General features: G+C 42.5%; 2 protein-coding genes across 4 annotated transcripts in view; one reads left to right on the forward strand and one right to left on the reverse strand.

The window, feature by feature from the left end:
• The first annotated feature begins 551 nt into the window (after positions 1–551).
• Positions 552–17230, forward strand: CCNI2 (cyclin I family member 2). 2 transcript variants are annotated; one of them, XM_083600165.1, is made up of 8 exons: positions 553–1621; positions 2589–3726; positions 5405–5561; positions 6174–6308; positions 7163–7237; positions 9595–9735; positions 11072–11302; positions 12997–17230. In XM_083600165.1, the coding sequence occupies exons 3-8, from the start codon at positions 5448–5450 to the stop codon at positions 13402–13404; spliced, it is 1104 nt and encodes a 367-aa protein (XP_083456291.1). In that variant the 5' UTR covers positions 553–1621; positions 2589–3726; positions 5405–5447; the 3' UTR covers positions 13405–17230. The 2 variants fall into 2 exon arrangements, with proteins under 2 accessions (XP_083456290.1, XP_083456291.1); XM_083600164.1 differs by lacking the exon at positions 2589–3726 and having other exon boundaries at positions 552–975.
• The window catches only part of SEPTIN8 (septin 8), a gene marked incomplete at its 3' end in the record, with an annotated part of 54810 nt that continues 47894 nt past the window's right edge, over positions 13556–20471 (reverse strand). Inside the window, exons 10-11 of one of the 2 annotated variants that reach the window (XR_014544816.1) lie at positions 17908–19595; positions 13556–17822 (exon numbers count right to left, since the gene is read on the reverse strand). Coding sequence is in view for 1 of the 2 variants with exons in the window: in XM_083600157.1 (XP_083456283.1) it covers positions 19541–19595 (55 nt within the window). Of the gene's footprint in view, positions 19596–20471 lie in introns of both variants that reach the window. The other variant, XM_083600157.1, reaches the window with a different exon arrangement.

Genomic DNA, 20471 nt, shown 5'->3' on the forward strand with positions numbered 1-20471 from the left:
AGATGCCTCAGAGAAGCCTGCAATAAGGACCTGAGCACAAGAGTGCTTTCCCCACTTCGGTTCCCAGCAACTAACATCCAGAGGCACTCTGCCTCCACCAGGGGAGGTAGAACATGGCCATTGCCCTCCATGAACTTATCTTCTTTTAAAACCTTCCAAGCTGGTGGATTTTGTGGGGAACAAATTTCCTCTGTAAAGAAGAACTTTTGTTCATGGTGCTTTTGCTTAGCCCTGAGTTCTAGTCTCATGAGAGAGGGAGAAGAATGTGCCAGAATCCTTGCCTTTTCCCCCTTCTTCCTAGAGGAAAGATCACTGGGAATTTTCTCTTCCAAGAACAGTCCAAACAAAGGCCATATTGTTACTGTTGGGGGCGGGCCAGCGATCCCCCAGGAGGCTGGGGCAGCAGAGGAGCCGACGCTCAGCTGTTGTTGGTGATCCTGCTCCAGAGTCAGCCAGGAGGCGCACGCGGGTTGAATCCGCCTGGCCCAGTGATCCCCACCCGCCCCCACATTGGAGGTTCATGCACGGCGTCACGTCCTGAGACAGATCTCCCCATCCACCCCCCACAAGACCCATCCGGGGGACAGGCGCTGTCGCTGTGAGCAACCCCCAAGCCCAGAGGCGGAGCCTGCCGCGGTTTGAATCCGCCCACAAAGAAAGGACTCTCCCAGCCGTTTTGTTGCGCTTTCGGAGAGGGGAACCTTGCAAACGGCGCATCGGCGAGCCAACAAATATATTTTAAAGCTACTTTATTATTATTGTATTATTATTTTCCACCCTGGGTTTAGAAGCAGGAGGACGCTGCTCCTTCCACCCGGACTTCTGGAACTTAGCAGGGCCCATTAACTTCACCAGCTGCAACTATGATCGGAGGAGGCGTCTCGTCCTCCTCCTCTTCCCATCGGATCGAGCCTTTGCTTGCGACGCGGAGCCGAACAGCATGAGAGAAGCGCCCCCAGCGCCAAGGGCAGAGAGGTAAGAGCCCATCGGACCAGAAGGGAGGGGAAGGAGGAGGCTCGTTCTCTGGAGACCGACAGATGTGCCCCCCTCCCCCAAGTCCCGATCTGGGGCTGGCACTCTGGTAGTCACCTCTAGCCATGTCGATCTCTTCCCTTGACTTTCGTTCGCCTGGAGTTTTGCTTTCCAAAAGCTGGGCACTTTTGTGTGTGTTTTGTTTTAAAGTGCCAGCCAGTCATGTGATCCGAGCGTCGTCTGTTTTGTTTCCTTCCGTGAAAACGGAAGGAGGCCAGTCGTGTGGTTATCAGCCGTCTGTTTTCCTGCCTTTTTTTGTTTTCCTGTCTCTTCTCTCCCTGTTGTATAAGGCTGTTTTTTGAGGTTTTAAGACAGGATGTGCCCGATGTCAGTGATACATGGAGGAGAACCACAGTTTGTGACCTTTTACTTAGGAAACGCATCCGTATTTGTAAACAAAGGCTTCTAAGTTATGAGAAGTGCCAACTTTTTGCAGTGGCGCACTCAGATGGGAATATCTCTTGAGGATATTCATCCCGTACCCTTCAACGAAGTCACCCGGCCAGCTTAATTTCATTTAAGTTTACAATAAATCTAGGAGGGGGGTACACATTAAAACATCACCATCTAAAACAGCAACATAAAATCGGTTTGCAAAACAAAACAGCATTAAAATAATTTTGCAGAGGATTAGAAAGCGTGGGGAAGTTATTTTAAAAGGTTTTTGGCTATTACGCAAACAACATAAAGGAAGGTGTCAGGTGAGCCTCTCTGGGTGAGGGAAGATGGTTTTCAATTGTGTTATTTTCCAGGTCAAATTTAGCTGTGGTTACTTAAAGGGATAGCCACACCTCCTCTCCTCAGGCCACACCCCTCACTGTCATTTTTTCACTCTTCCCTCACATGCTTTTTGTTGGCTGGACTGTATCCTTGAGCTCCTTGCTTGGATGCAGAGACATGCATGTAGGAACATCAGACTTTGCATGGCTGAAAGGTAGACTACTATAAACATGTAATAGTATTGCTCCACCCAACTTTCCCCTCAGACCACATCCATCTTTGCCTTTGGCCTTGTCCACAACTGGCTGCAGACCCTGAAAAGTTGCTTATGAAGAAATCCAGCCTTCAGAAGGAAAAAGGTTCCTCACCTGTAGGTTTCTGATATTAGGCACAGCTTATGATCTGTTAGCATCTAGGATCAGTTGCAAGCCTTTTATAGCCTGGGCAGCAAACCACTTCATGATATTATGCCAGGTGCATCCCCAAATGTAGTGGCGAAAAGGGCAGCCATTAATTCTTCAGGCTGAGGAGGCTGGGACAACCTTGCTCTAACCTAATTTTTGAGTAACAAATTTGAAGGTGGTAACAAATCTTTGAGTGCTTCTGATTTGTTGCTAAACTTAGGATTCTATAGAAGCTACTGTGGACTTTTTTGTACTTTATGTAGCAGTCTGCATACATCAGCATTTGAACAATGTTTTTCAACAGCTGCAACAACCTCTGTTCCCTGCAACCTCTTGGACCTGTGGTATTGGGCTAGTCCTTTGTTTATTAATTTTGGGTCCAGTTTCATGCAGTGTGTTTAACCCCAGCACCTCAGTGTTCCAGAAACACAGATTTCTGTTCCGAGACTGATTGTACAGTAGGAGAGAGGTGCAGTACAAAACCTGGCAATTTAAGCCATGTTCAGGCATTCAGCTGAACATTGAAGGGCTCAAAATGTGAATGGGGGCCGATGCAAGCCTTGTCCCCAGTGTGAAGGTCTGAAAAGGGTTTCTAAGCATGTTCTGTTGAACACTCTTGGAACCTCTCGACTGGGAGGATTTATAAGTGTGTTCAAATGAACATTACAAATTCACTACAGGTGTTCACACGAAATGCACAGAGATGTTGGGGATGGGGCTTGCCTGTGATTATAGGGATTCCCTCCGCCCTGAAAACTTTCCAATGCCAATTAGAGTGGCTTAGAAAGTGAATGAAGCACTATAAAATTTCCTGCCCCACACTAGTGATTGCATTTGTGCCCCTGCTCCATCCACAGTTTGAGCCTGCATGTAATCCAGTGAAGAGAAATGCATATAAAATACCCCTTGGGCAAAAATACAGGGTTGTTTGTTTTTACATGAACAGGGCTTAAGCCCTAGCAATTATTAGAACTCATTTTGGTGACAGTCAACGAAACGGTTGTGCAAGCAGTATGATTTCCACATTTGCAACGTAATTCCTCCATGCCCCATATGTGTGCCATGCACTGTCCCCAAATCTTGTCCAAAAAGTTGGGGGTACATGAGGAGAGAGCGGAAAATTCTGTTGCACAATTATTTGTGTAGAGGTTGAAGGGATGGGCATGTGAGCAACTCCACCCCACCCCATCCCATTCCATCCCTTGCTTTAGTGCATTTGGCATGAAGGTCTGAAGGGGGGTGCTAACTGGAAAATTGGAAGCTCTCCACTGTTGAGAAGCCCTGTCAGGAGCCCAACAACCTCTGTATGAGTTAACACAATTTCTAGTCACACCTCAATCAAATAGTCATGGGGATCCTCTGGCACTGTAAATGCAGTGTTGTACAAATGGACTCCAGTCCATTCTCATATGAGTCTATGCCATTCATAATGCTTCATTACATTGCTTTAGCTGCCCACAGGCCTTTCTCCTGTGGACACCCTCACCAGCCCTTGCTTCTTCTATCTTTCGAGGGAAGGGGAAACATACCTTGTCTCTGTTGTCTCCTGATCCAGAACTTGCAAGGTCAGGTAGGGTACCATAGGGCATGTGACTCTGTGTGTGACGTAATCACTGCTTGTTTGTCTGTTTTCATCCGTCTAGACAAAAAGTTGCAGAGCTGTTGTTTTGAAGGGAGTCCTGACATGTGCGACATCATCTGATCTCTCATTATCCTGCTGTGTGAAGGATCTTGTTGGTTTAGAATTTAATAGGAAAAAGTGCCCCCTGCGTATATACATTAGAATTTCACAAGGGGAGGAGAAAAAAATCCCAGAAGATGTGGCATGATCAGATAATTAAACACACTTCTCACCCATCCAGGACACCTGCTAGATCACTTTGAGTGAGACATCCAACATGATTTTGTACACTTAGCCTCCTTTGTCATCTTTTCATTTTTTGTTCTTTGCAAGTTTGAAGGTACATCCATAATTTTGTGTGCACAAGACACGTGTCATTCAAATGTATTGTCCAATCTTGATTAGCACCATGCTATTCATTCTGAGATGTCACTTTTCTGAGATGTCTGACATTTGCACTGAACCATGTTTACCATTCTGGCCAGTTCTCAAATTGGCATGCAAGATTGGGGTGTGGTTGGCCATGGGAATGCATGTCAGTTTATATGTGTGTGCACATGTAAAAACAAATGTGCTGAAATCAAAGTTATAGAGAAGCACAAGTTCACAGGCACTTTTTGTTCACACCCATGAGAATTAATTTTCTTCTGTAGTGCTTCATATACATAATCCTAAAAAACATTCTCTAAAGATTTAGTTTGTGCAGGGTTTTTGTTTGTTTGTTTTTTAAGAACAAATTATTTGCCTCTATGGCAAGGGCTCACAAAATGAGTCCGCTTTTAGTTTTTGTATGCTTTTTCTGTTTTAAGTATTGCCTTATTTATTGCTTTTATTACATTTCTGTAATCCGCTCTGGGATCATGCTAGTGTTGAAGGTGCGAGATATAAATTGTAGAATACCGGTACGTAAGTCGTGGGTCTCCCTAACCAAAGAAGAGATTTGAAGTTCTCCATGTGCAATGGAAAAGTGTGTTAGTTGGCTGTGTTTCCCTGTGTGCCTGAGCCAGTAGACATTATGATTGATACCCCATGAATGCTGCTTTAAATGGCGAGCTCTTTATCTGCCACAGCTCCCTGTGTGAACAGAGCACTTCTCTCCATGTCACCACCCCTATTTGTGGGAGTGGCTTTGTGTTGACACATAGAGGAAATGGTCCATTTTGGAGTGTGAGCTGCTAAATGCACACAGCTTGACACCTGGAAATAGTTTCATGTGAAGTAATTTAAAGTGCCTTCCTTATAGTGGGTGTATCACATTCTTTGGTCCCCACCAAGGATAGGCTTCATCCAGGAAGCATGAAAAAAGAAGGTTAAAAAAAGAAGCCAGAACAGAAGGTGATTAAAACAAAAAACAAAAGAGTAGCCGTCTGTTCAGTTGCTTAATCATGACACATTGCATTTGAGGTTAGAACTAGCCAGAATTATTAGTCACCATGTCTAGTAGATATAGTGACCTGTCTAGATAATATTTTCTGCCTGCCAAGAGTTTGGTCATCAAAACACACCTGTAATGTACAGGTACTTGGCAAAATGGTTCTAGAGCCTCAACTTATATAGTCTACGTGCAGACCCATGTAGTTCTGTAAGAAAGAATAGTAATAGTTTTATTTTGTTTTCTGGTTGTAAGGTAGTGGTTCCTCACCAGGAAGCCGGTCTCTTCAGTAACTGCTATGAAGTGCACAGGACCTCCGGAGAGCCAGAAACTTGCCTTGGCAATGGAGCATGCTCTAGCAAGAGAGACAGAGACTTGGAAGGTGCCAGTCTTCCATGGTTTCGCACTGAAGGTATGCTCTTCATAGAAAAGAACTGTGGTTCATGAAGTTGGAGAGCCACGTGGCATGCATTTTTCAACCTTTGACCAGTAATTTCCTTAGATTGGCAACCTTATTTAGTCAGTTTGAGTGGGGTAGGGAGATAAAGAAGAGTTCCTCAAAAATTGATTATAATTCCTTCATATAAAATGAATATAAATTGGTTTGCTCTAGTGGGTAGGGAACCAGTCCCATCACATGCACCCATACAGTCTACCACCATGCACTTTGTATTATACAGATGGGCATTTTGTAGTCTGGGATACATTTAGTGATTTTTACTTAGCAACAGAATCCTTCCAAACAAGTAAAAAGACTGTGCCTGGGTAAAAACAAAGAGCTCTGTTCTCATGTTCAGTAGTTGCACCTGTGAACCACCCTCTTACACTTGGGTAGGAGACTGTTTGTCTTTAACAAAAACTCTTCCATCTAGACATTAATACATGATTACAGTGAGCAATGAGAAGCTAAAGCAAAATCTCTGTCAAAATATATTTCTAGCCTCGCTCTCAGTTATGTTCTTTAAACTTCAGCAGATCCCAAATTATTGTGTTTGTTTTAACCAACCCCATTATTCCATTTTAGGGCACAGACATATCTCCATTTTATTATGAGAAAGCTGTTTTGTGGATCAGGGAATCGAGTTTGCTCTTCCAGTTTTGCTCCGAAACGTTTGCTCTGGCTGTCAGCTTTTTTAATCGGTTGTTGGCATCAGTGAAGGTAAAGAGCTTCAGCCTCACCCTATTTCTTTTATTATCAATGGAAAACATAATGGGGATTTCGCTGGGCTGCAGCATGCACTCATCTAATATTAGAGAGCTGGATCCAGATGTGCAGTGCAGTCCTATTGGTACCCCATGAAGGCTGCTTTAAATTGTAAGCTGTTTGTATACCACAGCTCCAAGTGTGACCCGAGCTTCTCCATCAGTGTTAGCATGAGCTAGGGCAGAAACACATCCAAGTGCTTTGATTAACATGTAAATAAAGGGAATATATGGAATAGGTACATTCTGCATGAATAACACTGATCTCGCTTCCCTGTCCTAATTCTGATATTTAAAAAAGCAGTGGCTGTTAAACATTTCATGCCAGGCCCTTTCTGTCTTGTATTAATTACTTGAAGTGATTCCATCATAGACCATATACAATCGTACCTCCTTTTGCGTCTGGGATCTGTTCCAGAGCCCCAGATGCTTGACGAAAAGGATGCTTGACAAAGCAGTGCTCTGTGCATGCGTGAAGCACGATTTAGTGCTTCTGTGCGGGCAGCAAAACCTGGAAGTAACCCATTCCAGTACTTCCAGGTTTGCTGCTGACATTGGACAAAAAGGACCCTAAACAGGGCGGTCACAAAACGAGGTACCACTATATAGCTTTGAAGAGTACTGCTGCTAAATTGCCATGTTCCAGTTACTCAGATAGACTCCTCTTACTGCTTGGTGCACCACAGTGAGGCAACTCAGAAGCATGAATATGTGTGTGTGTGTGTGTGTGTGTGTGTGTGTATGTATATATATCCAGTTGGGTATTTTTCCTCCATTCTTTTTCTTTAAACTACTACCCTTCTCTTTCAGGCACAGTTAAAATACCTCCAATGCATTGCAACAGCTTGCTTGGTTCTTGCAGCAAAAATCAATGAAGAAGATGAGGTGTGTATGTTTTAAATGTGGCAACCTAAGAGAAGGATTTGTCTTCCATTAAAGTGACATGTACAGGATCTTCACAGACACACACCCTTTTTTATGGATGTGTGTAGTTGGAATGGCTCAAGCCACTGTGAAAGTCTATGGGCAACCTGTGTCCAAGGGAGCCTGTCTGTCCCAATAGGCTACCTGTCAGTTTTAAACCCATTATGAATGCTTATTTCAATGTATCAGGTTACAGTGACATTGTTGGATGTTTGGCAGCAAAACTACAGTAGAACATCTAGGCAAGTCACTCTCAGACTTGCCTTAGTCTGCTTGGATCATACACTCTCCATTTTTCAGTTGCCTGTCTCATTGCTATGCTGCATCTATTGATGCATGGTGGTTGCCGATGAAATCATACCGATCCATGCTTTGATGGCCACATGGTATCCTGGACAAGCTTGCAAACAGTGCACCAAGTTGCAATTGAAGGCTTGGGTCCACGCTACCTGAAAGATTGCATTTCCCTATAGAAACCTGCTCAGGTGCTAAAATGAGCACCTTCCCTTAGTCCCATCAACATCAGAAACATGGTTGGTGGTGACATGAGACAGAGCCTTTTTTGTGACTGCACCTGTTTTGTGGAATTCGTTCCCAAGAGAGGTTAGATTGGCTCCTTCTTCATTATCTTTCCACCGTCAAGCTGAGACCTTCCTATTCAGACAGGCCTTAGTTTTCAAAGTGCTTATTTCTGTTTGCCTCACTGCTTACCCCAGGAAAACCTGATCTTTAAATTGGAACACATGGCAATCTGGTTTGGTCCAATTTGTCACTAAATAGCGGGTTTTCCAGGGGAAAGCAGCAGGGCAAAGGACCCATGCTTAGAAATTGTGGAGCAAACAGAAAACTGCTTGGACCTGTACTTTCTAGGCATGGGGCATAAAGAAGTGTGGCAGAGCCCATGATGCAGACGAAGGTTATCACTGGGCTACCTTTTAATTGCTGGTTTTTAATGTCTTGTAATGAATTTTGATTATTCTTTTTAACTAGTTCATTTTTATTGCTCTGTATTTTATAATGAAGCTTTTAAAATGTTGGAAGCCACCTTGGATCCCGACTTGAGAGTAGGTGGGATATAAATACATTGCATAAATAAATTAAGTGGCATTTCTGCATTGGATATGCTGAAGAATCCTGAACTCTGCTTTGAGCACTAAATTGTTAATTGTGTCAAAAAGTTCTTATAAATTCTGTTGTTTAGTTAAACAGGCTCTAAATAATAATTGTTTCCTTTCTCAAAGAATCCTTGAAAAACTGTGTACTAGTGGCCTGATTTTATGCTATGTGTACAAAGTCACTGTAGAAGCTAGAATACAATTAGGCCTCTGCTATTGAACAAGATCTGACATTTAAAGCTCAGGAGTAAACTTCCTCAGAAATGTCCATAATGGACTTTAGCCAGGCCTTCATTCAGTGTATGTTTTAGAGTTGATGTCACAAACTTAACTTTAATCCAGGGATGGTTAATCTGTTACCCACAGGCCCCAAGAGGTATTTTTGCCCCACCCCAAAATTTGTCCCTTTTTTAAAAAAACCAAAGGAAATTTAAAAAAAAACATTTTTTTTTTACAGAATGGATACTCTACTGTAATACCAAAGTGTTTTTGTGCCTCCCAAGATCCTTCAAAAATATGTTCATTAACAACCCCAAGCCCTTATATTTATGTATTTATACATATTATAAAATTACTGATTACTCAGGCAGGTCTCCTACTGTGATTCTGGAGTGTCAAAAGTTTTTTGTGTGACTTGCTCAAGACACCCCCCCACCCCACCCCAAGCATGGTCCTTTTTAAAAAGCGGGGGCACATTCACTGTACACTTCATCCTCACCTACTTTGACATGTGGACCTCAGAGAGTTGACTGTGGATCAATGTGGCCCTTGGCCTGCAGAAGTCCCCCTCTCTGGCTTTAAGGTTAGTACTCTAGAAGTGAAGGTGAATATGCAATAAAGATAGCCAAATCACAAGAGGAAAAAAACCTTGAAGAATCCAGCCATTGTTTCAGAACACAAAAAAAGTTGAAGGCAAGTTGGTTTCATACATCCTCAAGATGCATGACCAGTGGAATTAGTCTTACACATACATAAGGGAATTCACAAGGGTGGGGAATTACTTTTATTAAAATCTGAGAACATGGTGCTACAATGAATATTGGGATTATTTCAAGGACCTCTTGGTTTTTACCCCAAAGAGGATAGTTGAGTAGGCTGCATTTCATTTATGTGATAGTAGCGCACACACACCACACCATACAAAATTTCATAGGAATTTGGGCTTCTTTTATTATTATTATTTTTCCTTTTGTTTTAAAACAGATAATACCATCGGTAAAGAAGCTTGCAGTGCAGAGTGGTTGTAAATGTTCTCCAGCTGAGATTGTGAGAATGGAAAGAATTATACTCAATAAACTTCACTGGGATCTTTACACAGCAACATCAATCGATTTCTTAAACATTGTAAGCACTAGACATGTTTTCTTTTTCTTTTTTGCAAAAGGCTAAACTAGGGTTGTTGTTTTTACCAAATAAGACTAGAAAACAGCAATGGTGCACATACATTCCCTTCTAGTTAGCCTCGCAGACCACTCATTCTTAACTATCTGCAAATCTTTTGAAGTGAATTACTGTTCAAGATATTGAAATTCCATTTGAACACCCAACTATTCCATAAGTTTGATTTACAAACCATGTAGACTCCCATTTTGAAAGGACAACTAATAATTGACTTTTAAAAAGAGCTCATACTGTACCACTAGAGATTTGTTCCGTTTGTTTTAAATATACACTGCAAAAATATTTCTAACTATCTGCACTCTCAATACTGTACATAAAAAGCTTTCAGAGTTTTTGCTACATTTCACAAATGGGGCATCTCAGATCAGCTTTTCTTTACTCCTCACCCTGCATAAAAACATTTGACCCTCATTTTTAGGCAAATTAGATCATTCTGATCTGGCACTTAAGTCACATCTTATTTGCTAAACGTTTTCCGGAAGAAAACTCCCCATTAAGAAGTTACCATGTGCTATAGTAAGGCAAAAGTCGTGTGATAATGTCTCTCAGAGTTCATCTCTTCACAGCATGGGTGGGTGACCTGTGACTCTCTTAATGTGGCTGGACCCCAGCTCCCATCAACCCCATCCAGCCTGGCCAGTGGTCAGCAGTGACAGGAGTTACAGTCCAGCAGTATCCGGAGAGCTGCAGAGTCCCCAACCCTGCTTTATAGCAAAGGGTGGATTCCTGGGTCATCCTGGCATTAGGATTGTTTGGGGGGAAATGTCTGATCAGAACCAGGATGATGAGATTGCATTAGTTCTGCTTCCAAGCATCATCAGTTGTTCTCTCTCTCTCTCCTGTTTGCTGGCTTGAATTATCATTGTTACTCAGTTATACAAACGAGAAGTCAAAACCTTCTGAATTGACAATTGCGAACAATGCAACGAATTCAGAATTAAGTTACATTCAGTAGAAGCTTCAACATTTCAATATTTGGCAAATACGACACAAATGGTAACAGCAGGACAAAAAAATAATAACAAAACTTCATAAGAGGTTTCCTGCCATGAATAAGGATTAGTTTGCACTTCTGGTCAATGACATATGAAAACGTACAAAGTTCACAGTTGACCTCAGTTCTGTTTTATATATATATATATATATATATATATATATATATATATATATATGTATGTATGTATATATATGTATATATATAAATAAATATAAATAAATGTGCGTGTGTGCTTAAATATATATGTGTGTGTGTGATATAAATGTTTTCTCTTCTCTCCAGTTCCATGCCATGGTGATGTCCAAGTGGCCCCATCTACTAAATGGGCTGCCTCAGAGGAATCCTTCCCGCCATGCCGCATTCTTGACCAAGCAGCTACAGCACTGTATGGCATGCCACCAAGTATTGCAGTTTAAGGGCTCCACATTGGCTTTGGTGATCATCACCTTAGAGTTGGAGAGGCTGACTCCTGACTGGTTTCCTGTAATTACTGATCTGCTAAAAAAAGCACAGGTAGGAGTCAAACTGCCTCTGCGGCACAAACCTGAGGCCAGCACAAAGACTGAAAAAGGAAAAATGGAAAAACTTCACAAATACTTTAAAGCCATTTAATGTACGTTTTTTCATGTACTTCTCAGGAGTGCTGGTGTGTCTTTTGTTAGGATGCATTTTTTTCCACCGCTGGATGCAAAATTCCATGTTAGTGTAATGAAAGTTAGGGTCCGGATGAAGGGCAGCCATTCCAAGCCCATTATTGGGTTATGCAATGCCATGACATTGTACTTAATTTGGGTCACGCTTTCAAGAGATGCTCTATTCTAAACAATAGAGCATCACCACTGTTCTCATTCTGACAATTTGTCACACCCCAAACTTTAAAAACTCACATGGCCTCATGTTGGTTGGCCCATTATACCTGAAGGAGTGTCTCTACCCCTATCGTTCAGCCCAGATAGTGAGATCCAGATCCGAGGGCCTTCTGGTGGTTCCCGCATTGCAAGAAGTGAGGTTACAGGGAACCAGGCAGAGGGCCTTCTCAGTAGTGGTGCCTGCCTTGTGGAATGCCCTCTCACCAGATGTCAAGGAAATAAACATCTATCTGACTTTTAGAAGACATCTGAAGCCAGCCCTGTACATGTAGGTTTTTTAAAAACATTTGAGGTTCTAATACTTCGTTGGAAGCTTTCCAGAGTGGCTGGGGCAACCCAGTCAAATGGGTGGCATATAAATAATAAAATCATTATTATTATTATCTCCAGTTCCCCAAGCCAAGCTCTAAATGAGGACCTAGAGAATTCAAGAGTAATTAGGTTTGGCACTAGGCACCAATGCAATCCTGCTGTGAAGAAGGGGGGCAGAGCAGTCCCAAGTGTTCTGAATGAAAGCACTATGAAACCACCCTGGGGTAGGTGAGGAACAGTACAGCATAGAACTTTGAACCTTGCTTTACTCTCCAGTTCCTTGTCCTACCGTACTAATCTTCAGGTGTAACTCTGGCTTTTCTGCCATAGCAACTTTTCCCTGCCCCCTTAAAGCTCTATTGTAAGTATTAGGGGATATTTCTGTGCAAGAGTCGAATTTAAATGATCTGAGTGGAGTTACCGTGTGACTCTTTTTTTTCCTTTTTCTCCACTGGCACAATGCCATTTGTAGGTTCCTGTGCAGCAGTAAGTCACGTGCTGGGTTCAAACACAGCATTAATCAATGGCTGAGCTTCCACTATAGTTTGAGCAAACAGTGGTTTTGAGCAGTTTGTCTGCCTTTGTTTTCCCATCTGCTCAGGACGTGCTTCATAAGTGCACTTCAGTCTGTGGTGCATCAGCTTAGAGCAATGGCTCTTTGTGCTTTTGTCAATGGCCTGTGAATTCAGAAACAGCAAGCCACAGTTAATGCAGCTATGGTTCGCAAACCAGCTTCAAACCGTAGCTTCAGATCCTGGTTTGTGGGCACCAAACAAGCCATGGTTTGTGTTAGGCTGACAACAAAACAAACTATAGTTTTTTGTTGTGTTTGAACCCAGCCAGGATATACACAGACTCCACATTTGCTATATGCAAGAGAAACTACTACATGTTATGCATATCCCCTGAAATAGACTTTGACTTCATTAGTTTAGTACAGCTGGAGATACTGGAACTGAAAATTGATGACAGCTAATAATTTCAGAAGTTGAGAAAAAAATAGTTGTGTTATATATTGCATTACAGATCGACAGCACCCAATTCATCCACTGTAAAGAGCTTGTTGATCAGCACCTCCTGGGCTTCCAACCATCCAATACTGTTTATATATTCAACCCTGCAAACCAAAACATCCAAACTCACTTGGACAAAAGGTTACCCTGCTGTTATTCCACAGTGAAGCAAACAACACAGATTAACTCAGGAGCCAGAGGGAGCTGGCCAGGCCCATCAGCTTTCATACTTCTCAGAGCCAAAACCCATGAAGATGACATGCAGCCTGATGAATTCTATGATGGATTCAAATACCTGTACAGTGAAGATGAGATCCCAGAAGCTGGGCAGACCAGCAGTATGGGTGGCAGTGATAATCAGAGGCAAGAAGAAAGCAACAACACTTGTCCACCATTACAGCCTGTTCCTCAGATTGACTGATTTCTGTGTAGCACCATGGGGCCACTTAGTTCCAAAGGCTATTTCAGATGTCAGTAGAGCTGTTAATAAGAAGCACTGCCTATTTTTGAAACCTTTAACTCTCTACCTTTTAAAATTCTTTCTGCAACCCTGCATGCCTTTTTTCATAGAATCATAGAGTTGGAAGGGACCCCAACAAGGGAATGCAGGAATCTCAGCCAAAGCATCCATGACTGATGGCCGCCCAACCTCTGCTTTAAAAACCTCCAAGGAAAGAGAGTCCACAACCTCCCAAGGGAGACTGCTCCACTGTCAAACAGCTCTTACCTTTGTTTTGATATGGCCACACTCTAAGAGAGATTGAAAACTAAAAAAAACACACACACAAAACAAAATCCTGATCTACAAGCAGCTGAAATACACAACTTCAGGGATCAGCATTTAGCAGACTGGGCTATGTGCTATGCTTAGAAATACAAATCAAGCCTTATTCCAGGAAGGAGTGGGAGCTTCCTCTTTCTTTCGTGTACACAGTAGGATAGTTTGTTTTTATTCAGACACTAATTGTGGTCTCCTGCACAAGCTAACCTATTGTACGTCATTACTGAGCCGTGAATGAGTCCCGAAAATTAGTTGTAGGGATAAGTAGACTAATGGCATGCAGCTAGGCTCAGACTAAGCTTAGATGGGGGCTGGCATGAAGACATTTTCCAGGCGTTGATAAAATAGAACACCACTTGGATAAAGGTGTGTGAGCTGGGCTTCAACCTTAGTGAAATTGTGCTACAAGAAGAGTTTACCTTTGCTGAACAATTTAAACTTTTCTCCCTGCTCACCGACTCTGAAATCAAAGACAACTGGAGTGCTCATCAGATTTCAACCCTACTGGACTACGGAACAATTCTTAAAACATTGGAACTTTTCTTCACACTGTGTCTCTGGCTTCTTCGCCATGAGGTCTTTTTGACAAGTTCATAGGAAGTTGTCCTTAGAGGAGAGATTGCAGGAAAGTTATTCAAGGGTCACATTTCGCAAAAAGGGAAGGTGGGGCAGCATTTAAAATGATTCATTTTTAAAATTATGTAGGGAGCAAGCTTCCCTTTCCAGTTGTCAGGGCTGACAGCTCAAATTCAAGTGAGCTAACCATTAGTATACACACCATCACCATCCTGTATTAGGTTTATTTTACAATGACATGCTCAGCTGAAGCATACCTGTATCTGGTCATGCAATCCAGCTCTGAATGAATACTGCAAGCATCATGCAAAGTTCATCTGAGTAGATAATTGTGAAGTCCTCCAGTACTTGGTGCCTTATTCCTAAATGCAAGAAATGGGCAGGCCTGTGTTGATGCAGGTGAAATACGCTTGCTAATGAGGTTGGATGAGCAACAAAATGTTGGCTTCTGGCACTCTTATCTATGGGAAGGGGGCCACTATTTCTGCACATAGCATTGGAGAAGGATGCTGTAGCCACACTTCCACAGTTATGCCGTAGAACTGTGGAATGGCGCAGAATTCACCATCCCAGAATCTTTTTCATTAAAAAAATTAAAATAAGATTCTAGCCCTATGAAAGGACATAAAATACACCCATACAACTTGTGACTCACACAGTTGAACATAGTACCCCCAGCCATGTATTGTAGCTTACCAAATAATTCTCATTGCTCTTACAATTATAGTTGCTGGCAGGCAATTAAAATTGTTGTTGTGGAGGGACACCATCTCTGGTGATCTGTATTTGGTTTGATGGGCCATGTAGTTCAGGACTGATATAGACAATACAGTGGTACCTCCGGTTGCGGATGGGATCTGTTTCGGAGCTCCAGTTGGATCCCAAGGTTTCCGCAACTGGAGGGACCGCTTCTGTGCATGCACGTGCGGCGGTAGGCCAGATTGCTTCTGTGCATGCGGCGAAACCCGGAAAAATACTTCCAGGTTTGCCGCGTACGTCTCCCGAAGGATACGTGACCAGAGGTGAATGTAAGTAGAGGTACCACTGTAGTTCTATTAGATTTTTATTTATATAGATATATTCCCTGTCTTTTAATGATAAAATCAGTTATCCTGTGCTTCCTTCAGAGAGCTCAAAGCAGCCCACATAGTTCTTTCTGTTTTTATACTTGGGACAATCCTATAGGTTAGGCTGAGAGAATGTTGCAAGCCAAGGTCACTAAGTCTAAGTGGGAATCTGAACATAAGATTTCCTCAGAAGCTAAGCAGGTTTTCTAGTGATGCAGAGGATCACTAGAATTGCCCTCCCACAAAAGCAGAAATAAGTTGTGCAAAATAAGCTGTGATAACGCTTCATTTTCAAGCTTCTCACAGATTTTAGCTTTTCTTGATGCGGCATTCATATTAACTTGAGCATGTTGATTTAATGTTAAAAAGCATACAGAGCCCTGTCTTTGAAAGCTCAAACCCTTGTTTCAGCAGGAAGATGTACAATAGCACAGTGCTGAGCTGTGCACAGAAATAGGCTCAGATTCTATAACACTGAAGGGTACAGTGGAGCAAAAATAGTTCAGTTGTGATTGGATACCACAAGGAGACTGTAGATCAATGTCACATTGGCAGCTCTCGTCTGCAGCAAGCAGTTGAAAGGAGAGATAAGGGAATAGGTACAGATACTTACTGCAGGTCCAGTATTGCTAGATGAGCAGTCTCTCCCTGGTCCCACTTGGTGTAACAATCAATAAATAACTCTGCAGCAAGAATCCCACACCTGGTCAATGCTGCAGCAGAGGTGCATTTATCACATGTGCATGTGCTTATGCCAATTGTCTTTAGCATTTTGGAAAAACTTTCTCCAGTTAAACGCATTAATAGGGGCAGCCCTTAAATGTTTTAGCCCCAAATCCTTAAAAGCCGTTTGTGCAACCACATTGGGCCTACCTTTAAAGAATGACGTGAGGGTGAAGATGGCCCCAGATACACACTTTGGCACCAAATGATGCCCCTTCGCACATAGTAAAAATCTCACAGTCAGCTTCATTATTGACTATTTTTGCTCTTTCTGCTCATGGTCCCCCAAACTGTGCTTACTGAGGTGCTCCCTACCTAATGCTAAGGGACAGAAGGATCAATAGTGCAATATATGCATAAAGTCTTTTTAAAGACTCAGCTAAAAGTCACACCAATGTGAAGATCGAATGTGAATAAGGGATCTTTTGCACAGCTGCTGTGGAACACAGTAGCTATGGAAAAACCACAGGTGATATTCTGGTTCCCAACCTATCGCCAGATGGATGTGGGTACAACACTGTAGGCGCTCAAGAGACAAAATCTGCATTATGTTAGCAGCCATTGTTTCTGCCACAGTGTGCATGCTTCCATTCAGCTTGCTCACACGGCACTCTCAGAAACTCTTCCTGTGGTAACCACATGCCTGATGGTTGCGTGAAGAGGCCCTGAAGCACACCTGGCAGGTGTACATTGCAGCAAGTGTTGGAATACGTCAGGAAAGCACATGAAAGCTACCAAAAAAACCTCCAAACTGTGAATGTTATGCTTAGTGCTTAAGAACTCAAAAGCAGTACCTTGCCAGCATGGCAGCATAGGAGTGGTGCTGATACATAGGAAATAAGCTAAGAACCGAGGAATTTAATTATGCAGCATGTTAAACTGCAAAATCGGTTGGAGTTTCTCTAGTCTAGTTATTCAGCGAAAGCTTGGAACAAAACGTCCTTGGTCTTGCTTTTCTCTTTATGGGACCAAAAGCACTGTCTTTTCTTTGATCACAAACTGTGACTTGACTGTTTATATTTTTAAAATAGGAAAACATTTTTTTTTGTTTTTAATGTGGGTGACCCCTCCTGTTTCGTTATATAAAAATGTACTTGAAATATTGTGTCTGTGTTTTTTCTTCTTTCCCGGAATCACATCTCTGCAGTTTCTTTCAGTCTGATCAGAGAATGGCAATGGTGCTGAACTCTGTTGATTGTTTATATTTACTGTATTAAATAATGGGAATACTATATAATAGGAATATATGCAGTATATTCATAGAGTTGGAAGGGACCCCAAGGATCATCTAATCCTACCCCTTGCAATGCAGGATTTATTTTTGCCTAACATGGGACTCAAACACATGGTATTAAGAGTCTCGTGCTCCACCAACTGAGCTATCAGGAGAGCAACCCACCCCCCTGATCCGCCGTAATGGAACTTGTTCAGATGGGGTGGAGGTGGCCCTACATTGGGGCTCTGGCTTGAGGAGCTCTGCTGTTCATGGGGGGAGCCCTGTCAATGAGCACCCCAGTGTGCTTCCCAAAACTGCACGTGGGGTGGCATCTCTGGCAGTGTTGAGGGCAGCCCAGTGCAGGATCCTGTGTGGACAATGCTGCTGTCAAGTGAGGGCAACAGACCTGATCTGGGCCTCTTGGTCTCGCTAGGCTGGAAGCTGGCACTGCAAAGAGACACGTTCCCCTGTCCTGCCTGGCCAGCATGAGCAGTAGGGTGTTGCAAAAATACCCTCTTGAAGCACCAGGCTGGGCCGGGAGAAACAACCAGAGCTATGCACCCCATGTTTACACCACTTTCTGTCACCTACCTAACAGAATTCAGGCTGTTTCTTATTTGTAAAACACTGCAGCTGCTGCCTTCATCTTCTGGTGCCTTCCTTGTAGCCCTCACGACACAAAACAACATCTCCCCTTGAATTCGTGCTCATCAAGATCTAAGGGCACAGGGGCATGAAAACTCTGGAAACAGTTGCTATACAGTCATAGAGCTTGCACCCCTCAGACATTTCGGGGCGATACCAAGAAAGGTGGCTGAGATTAAGAAAGTAAGCAGCTATTGAGACACTGGGTGCTTGGCCATTAACAGGAATTTCTCTCTGGAATTACTGGTGGGAACTCCCACCCGTAGTCAGGAAGAATGGGGAAGAGTGGCCAGTTCATGCTGTGAATGACCCCCCAGAGAACTGCTAAATTTGGAGAAAATTGAGCCAACTGCTGCATTTTAGGAATACTGTAGGAATACAGCAATTGTTCTCACATTTTGCCTTTCCAATACGTGTTGATTTTATTTATGTGTTTCACTTATTTTGCTAAAAATATAAAGAAATTACACCAAAGCCCATATCGGTCCCTGTCCACATAGCTTTCTGTCTTAACACAATGAGATAGCCAAGTAACAGCTTGTTAATGGAATGTTTAACATTATTTTGCTTCCTAGGTGTTGTACTTGTCTTTTTAGATCTTATCTCTGAACAGGGCAGGAATTTAGGCCTTTGTGTTACAAAATAAACCCTGTTTGCTAAAAGGAGAGCATGGGCAACAACACAACCCTCTCAGTTCCACTATGGCAATCCCTTTGCACATGCTTCCTGGCTCCTCTTCCCCTCCCCAATCAGTTGTCCTTTTAAAATGGTTTCACAATCAAGTTCAATTTATTATTTGCAGATAGGAAAAGATTGGGGGCACTCCAGCCATTTCCTGTAACAACAAACAGATGTAAATACATAAGGAAGGAGAAGAAAATGGGTCAAGGAGGAGCCTCCCTCTATCAAATTAGGCACCTTTTAGGAAACTAGTGACTCTCCTTCCATAGAAAATACCTTGACAATACATTTTATATAGGGGAAACCTCTGCAAAACAGTTAGCGCTAAAAGATTCTAAAATTTCATGGGAAGGTTAGGGATAGTTAAAATTTGGTATTTTAAGCCCCAATTTGAAATACATTGGGCAGTTGTTATTAGTCCCACAAAAGGAAGTTATAAGGAGTGGGACTTTTGTCTATGAAGCATAATTAGGACACACTGTTACTTTACAGACCCAAAGCCAAATTTATAGACAAACATATCAAGCTCCCATTTACAATGGCAGTTTAAAGCAGCATCTATTTCATGCTGAACACATGCCAAGTGTGTTCAGTCTGCCACTGGAAAACTTTTGTTTGGGGTTCTTTCACCCATCGTGTAAGAAGATTAGTTCTTTGGTTTTAGTGCATGCCATGCATTTAGCTGGAATTAACAATTTATGGTTGAATTATCAGAGGTCTACTTAATCAAGAAACCTGGTCAAGGCAATGTTGTCCAAATCACTTCTCGCTTTGGAATCTCTTCTGTGCAATACATTGCAAGCATAAAAAAAGTAGAAGCACCAATTAAATTTCTTCTGCATGAGGTGTTTTGGCCTTAATAAATCTTCTAATTTACATATCTTCCTGATGTTATGGAGCGTGAACTGGGAAGACTAAAGAAGCTACAGAAAGAACAAGAGAGAATCAGTGTTTAGCTTGCAGGTTCACTCAGTTACATCAAGTGTACAGCATGAAACCACATGGTTGCAACTCAAGGAAATATAGAAGTCCAGTTATATGCATGGAAATTTCTACCGTCTTGTTTAAAGAAGGCGGCTATTTAACCCTGCTGCTGAACTTTTAAGGGAGATATGTAGTCACTACCATTCTAAACAGATAAAATATAAAAGGAAAGTGTATGCAGCTAGATATATTGAAGTTTGATAGTACAGCAACAGCTAAGCCATACTGCATCCCACACTTAGCATCTTTCAAATACAAAAAAATACTTTCATAAGTAACCTGCTCTCAATGATCCAAACAGACTTAAAAAGAAAGAAGATGACAGAAAGCAAATACAACTAAAGAACCCAAATAAAGCTTGCGGATCAATATTGCCACCCGGAATCCTACATCAGCCTCTGGGCTGTCAGTACCCCAACAGGGCCCCATCAGGCAGCTAGGTGTGTAAGCCTCCATTTTAATTTCCCAACATGATACAGCACTGGGCACTCTGGGAAATTAAAATGGCAGCAGCTGCTGCTACTGTCACCACCGCCGCTGCCACCACGGCCAAGAAAGCCTGAGGGGTTCATCAGTATAATAGGCATAATATCGGAATGCACTTTGCCCCCAAATCTGGAAGCGGCCTTGAGCAACTCTGTTGAACCCTTCACTGACACATTTGGCCATGATCTGGTTTCAACTTGCAAAGCTTATTGCTCATCTGTCCTTCCCAAAGTTCTTGTCACTCGTTGGAATATAGCATAAGGAGAGTCCAAAAGAAGCCAACAGGCTCATCTCCTTGCCTAACTACACATACAAAGTCTATATGCAAA

This window comes from Podarcis filfolensis, assembly GCF_964270895.1.
Source record: "Podarcis filfolensis genome assembly, chromosome: 2".
In the NCBI taxonomy this organism is placed as follows: Eukaryota; Metazoa; Chordata; class Lepidosauria; order Squamata; family Lacertidae; genus Podarcis; species Podarcis filfolensis.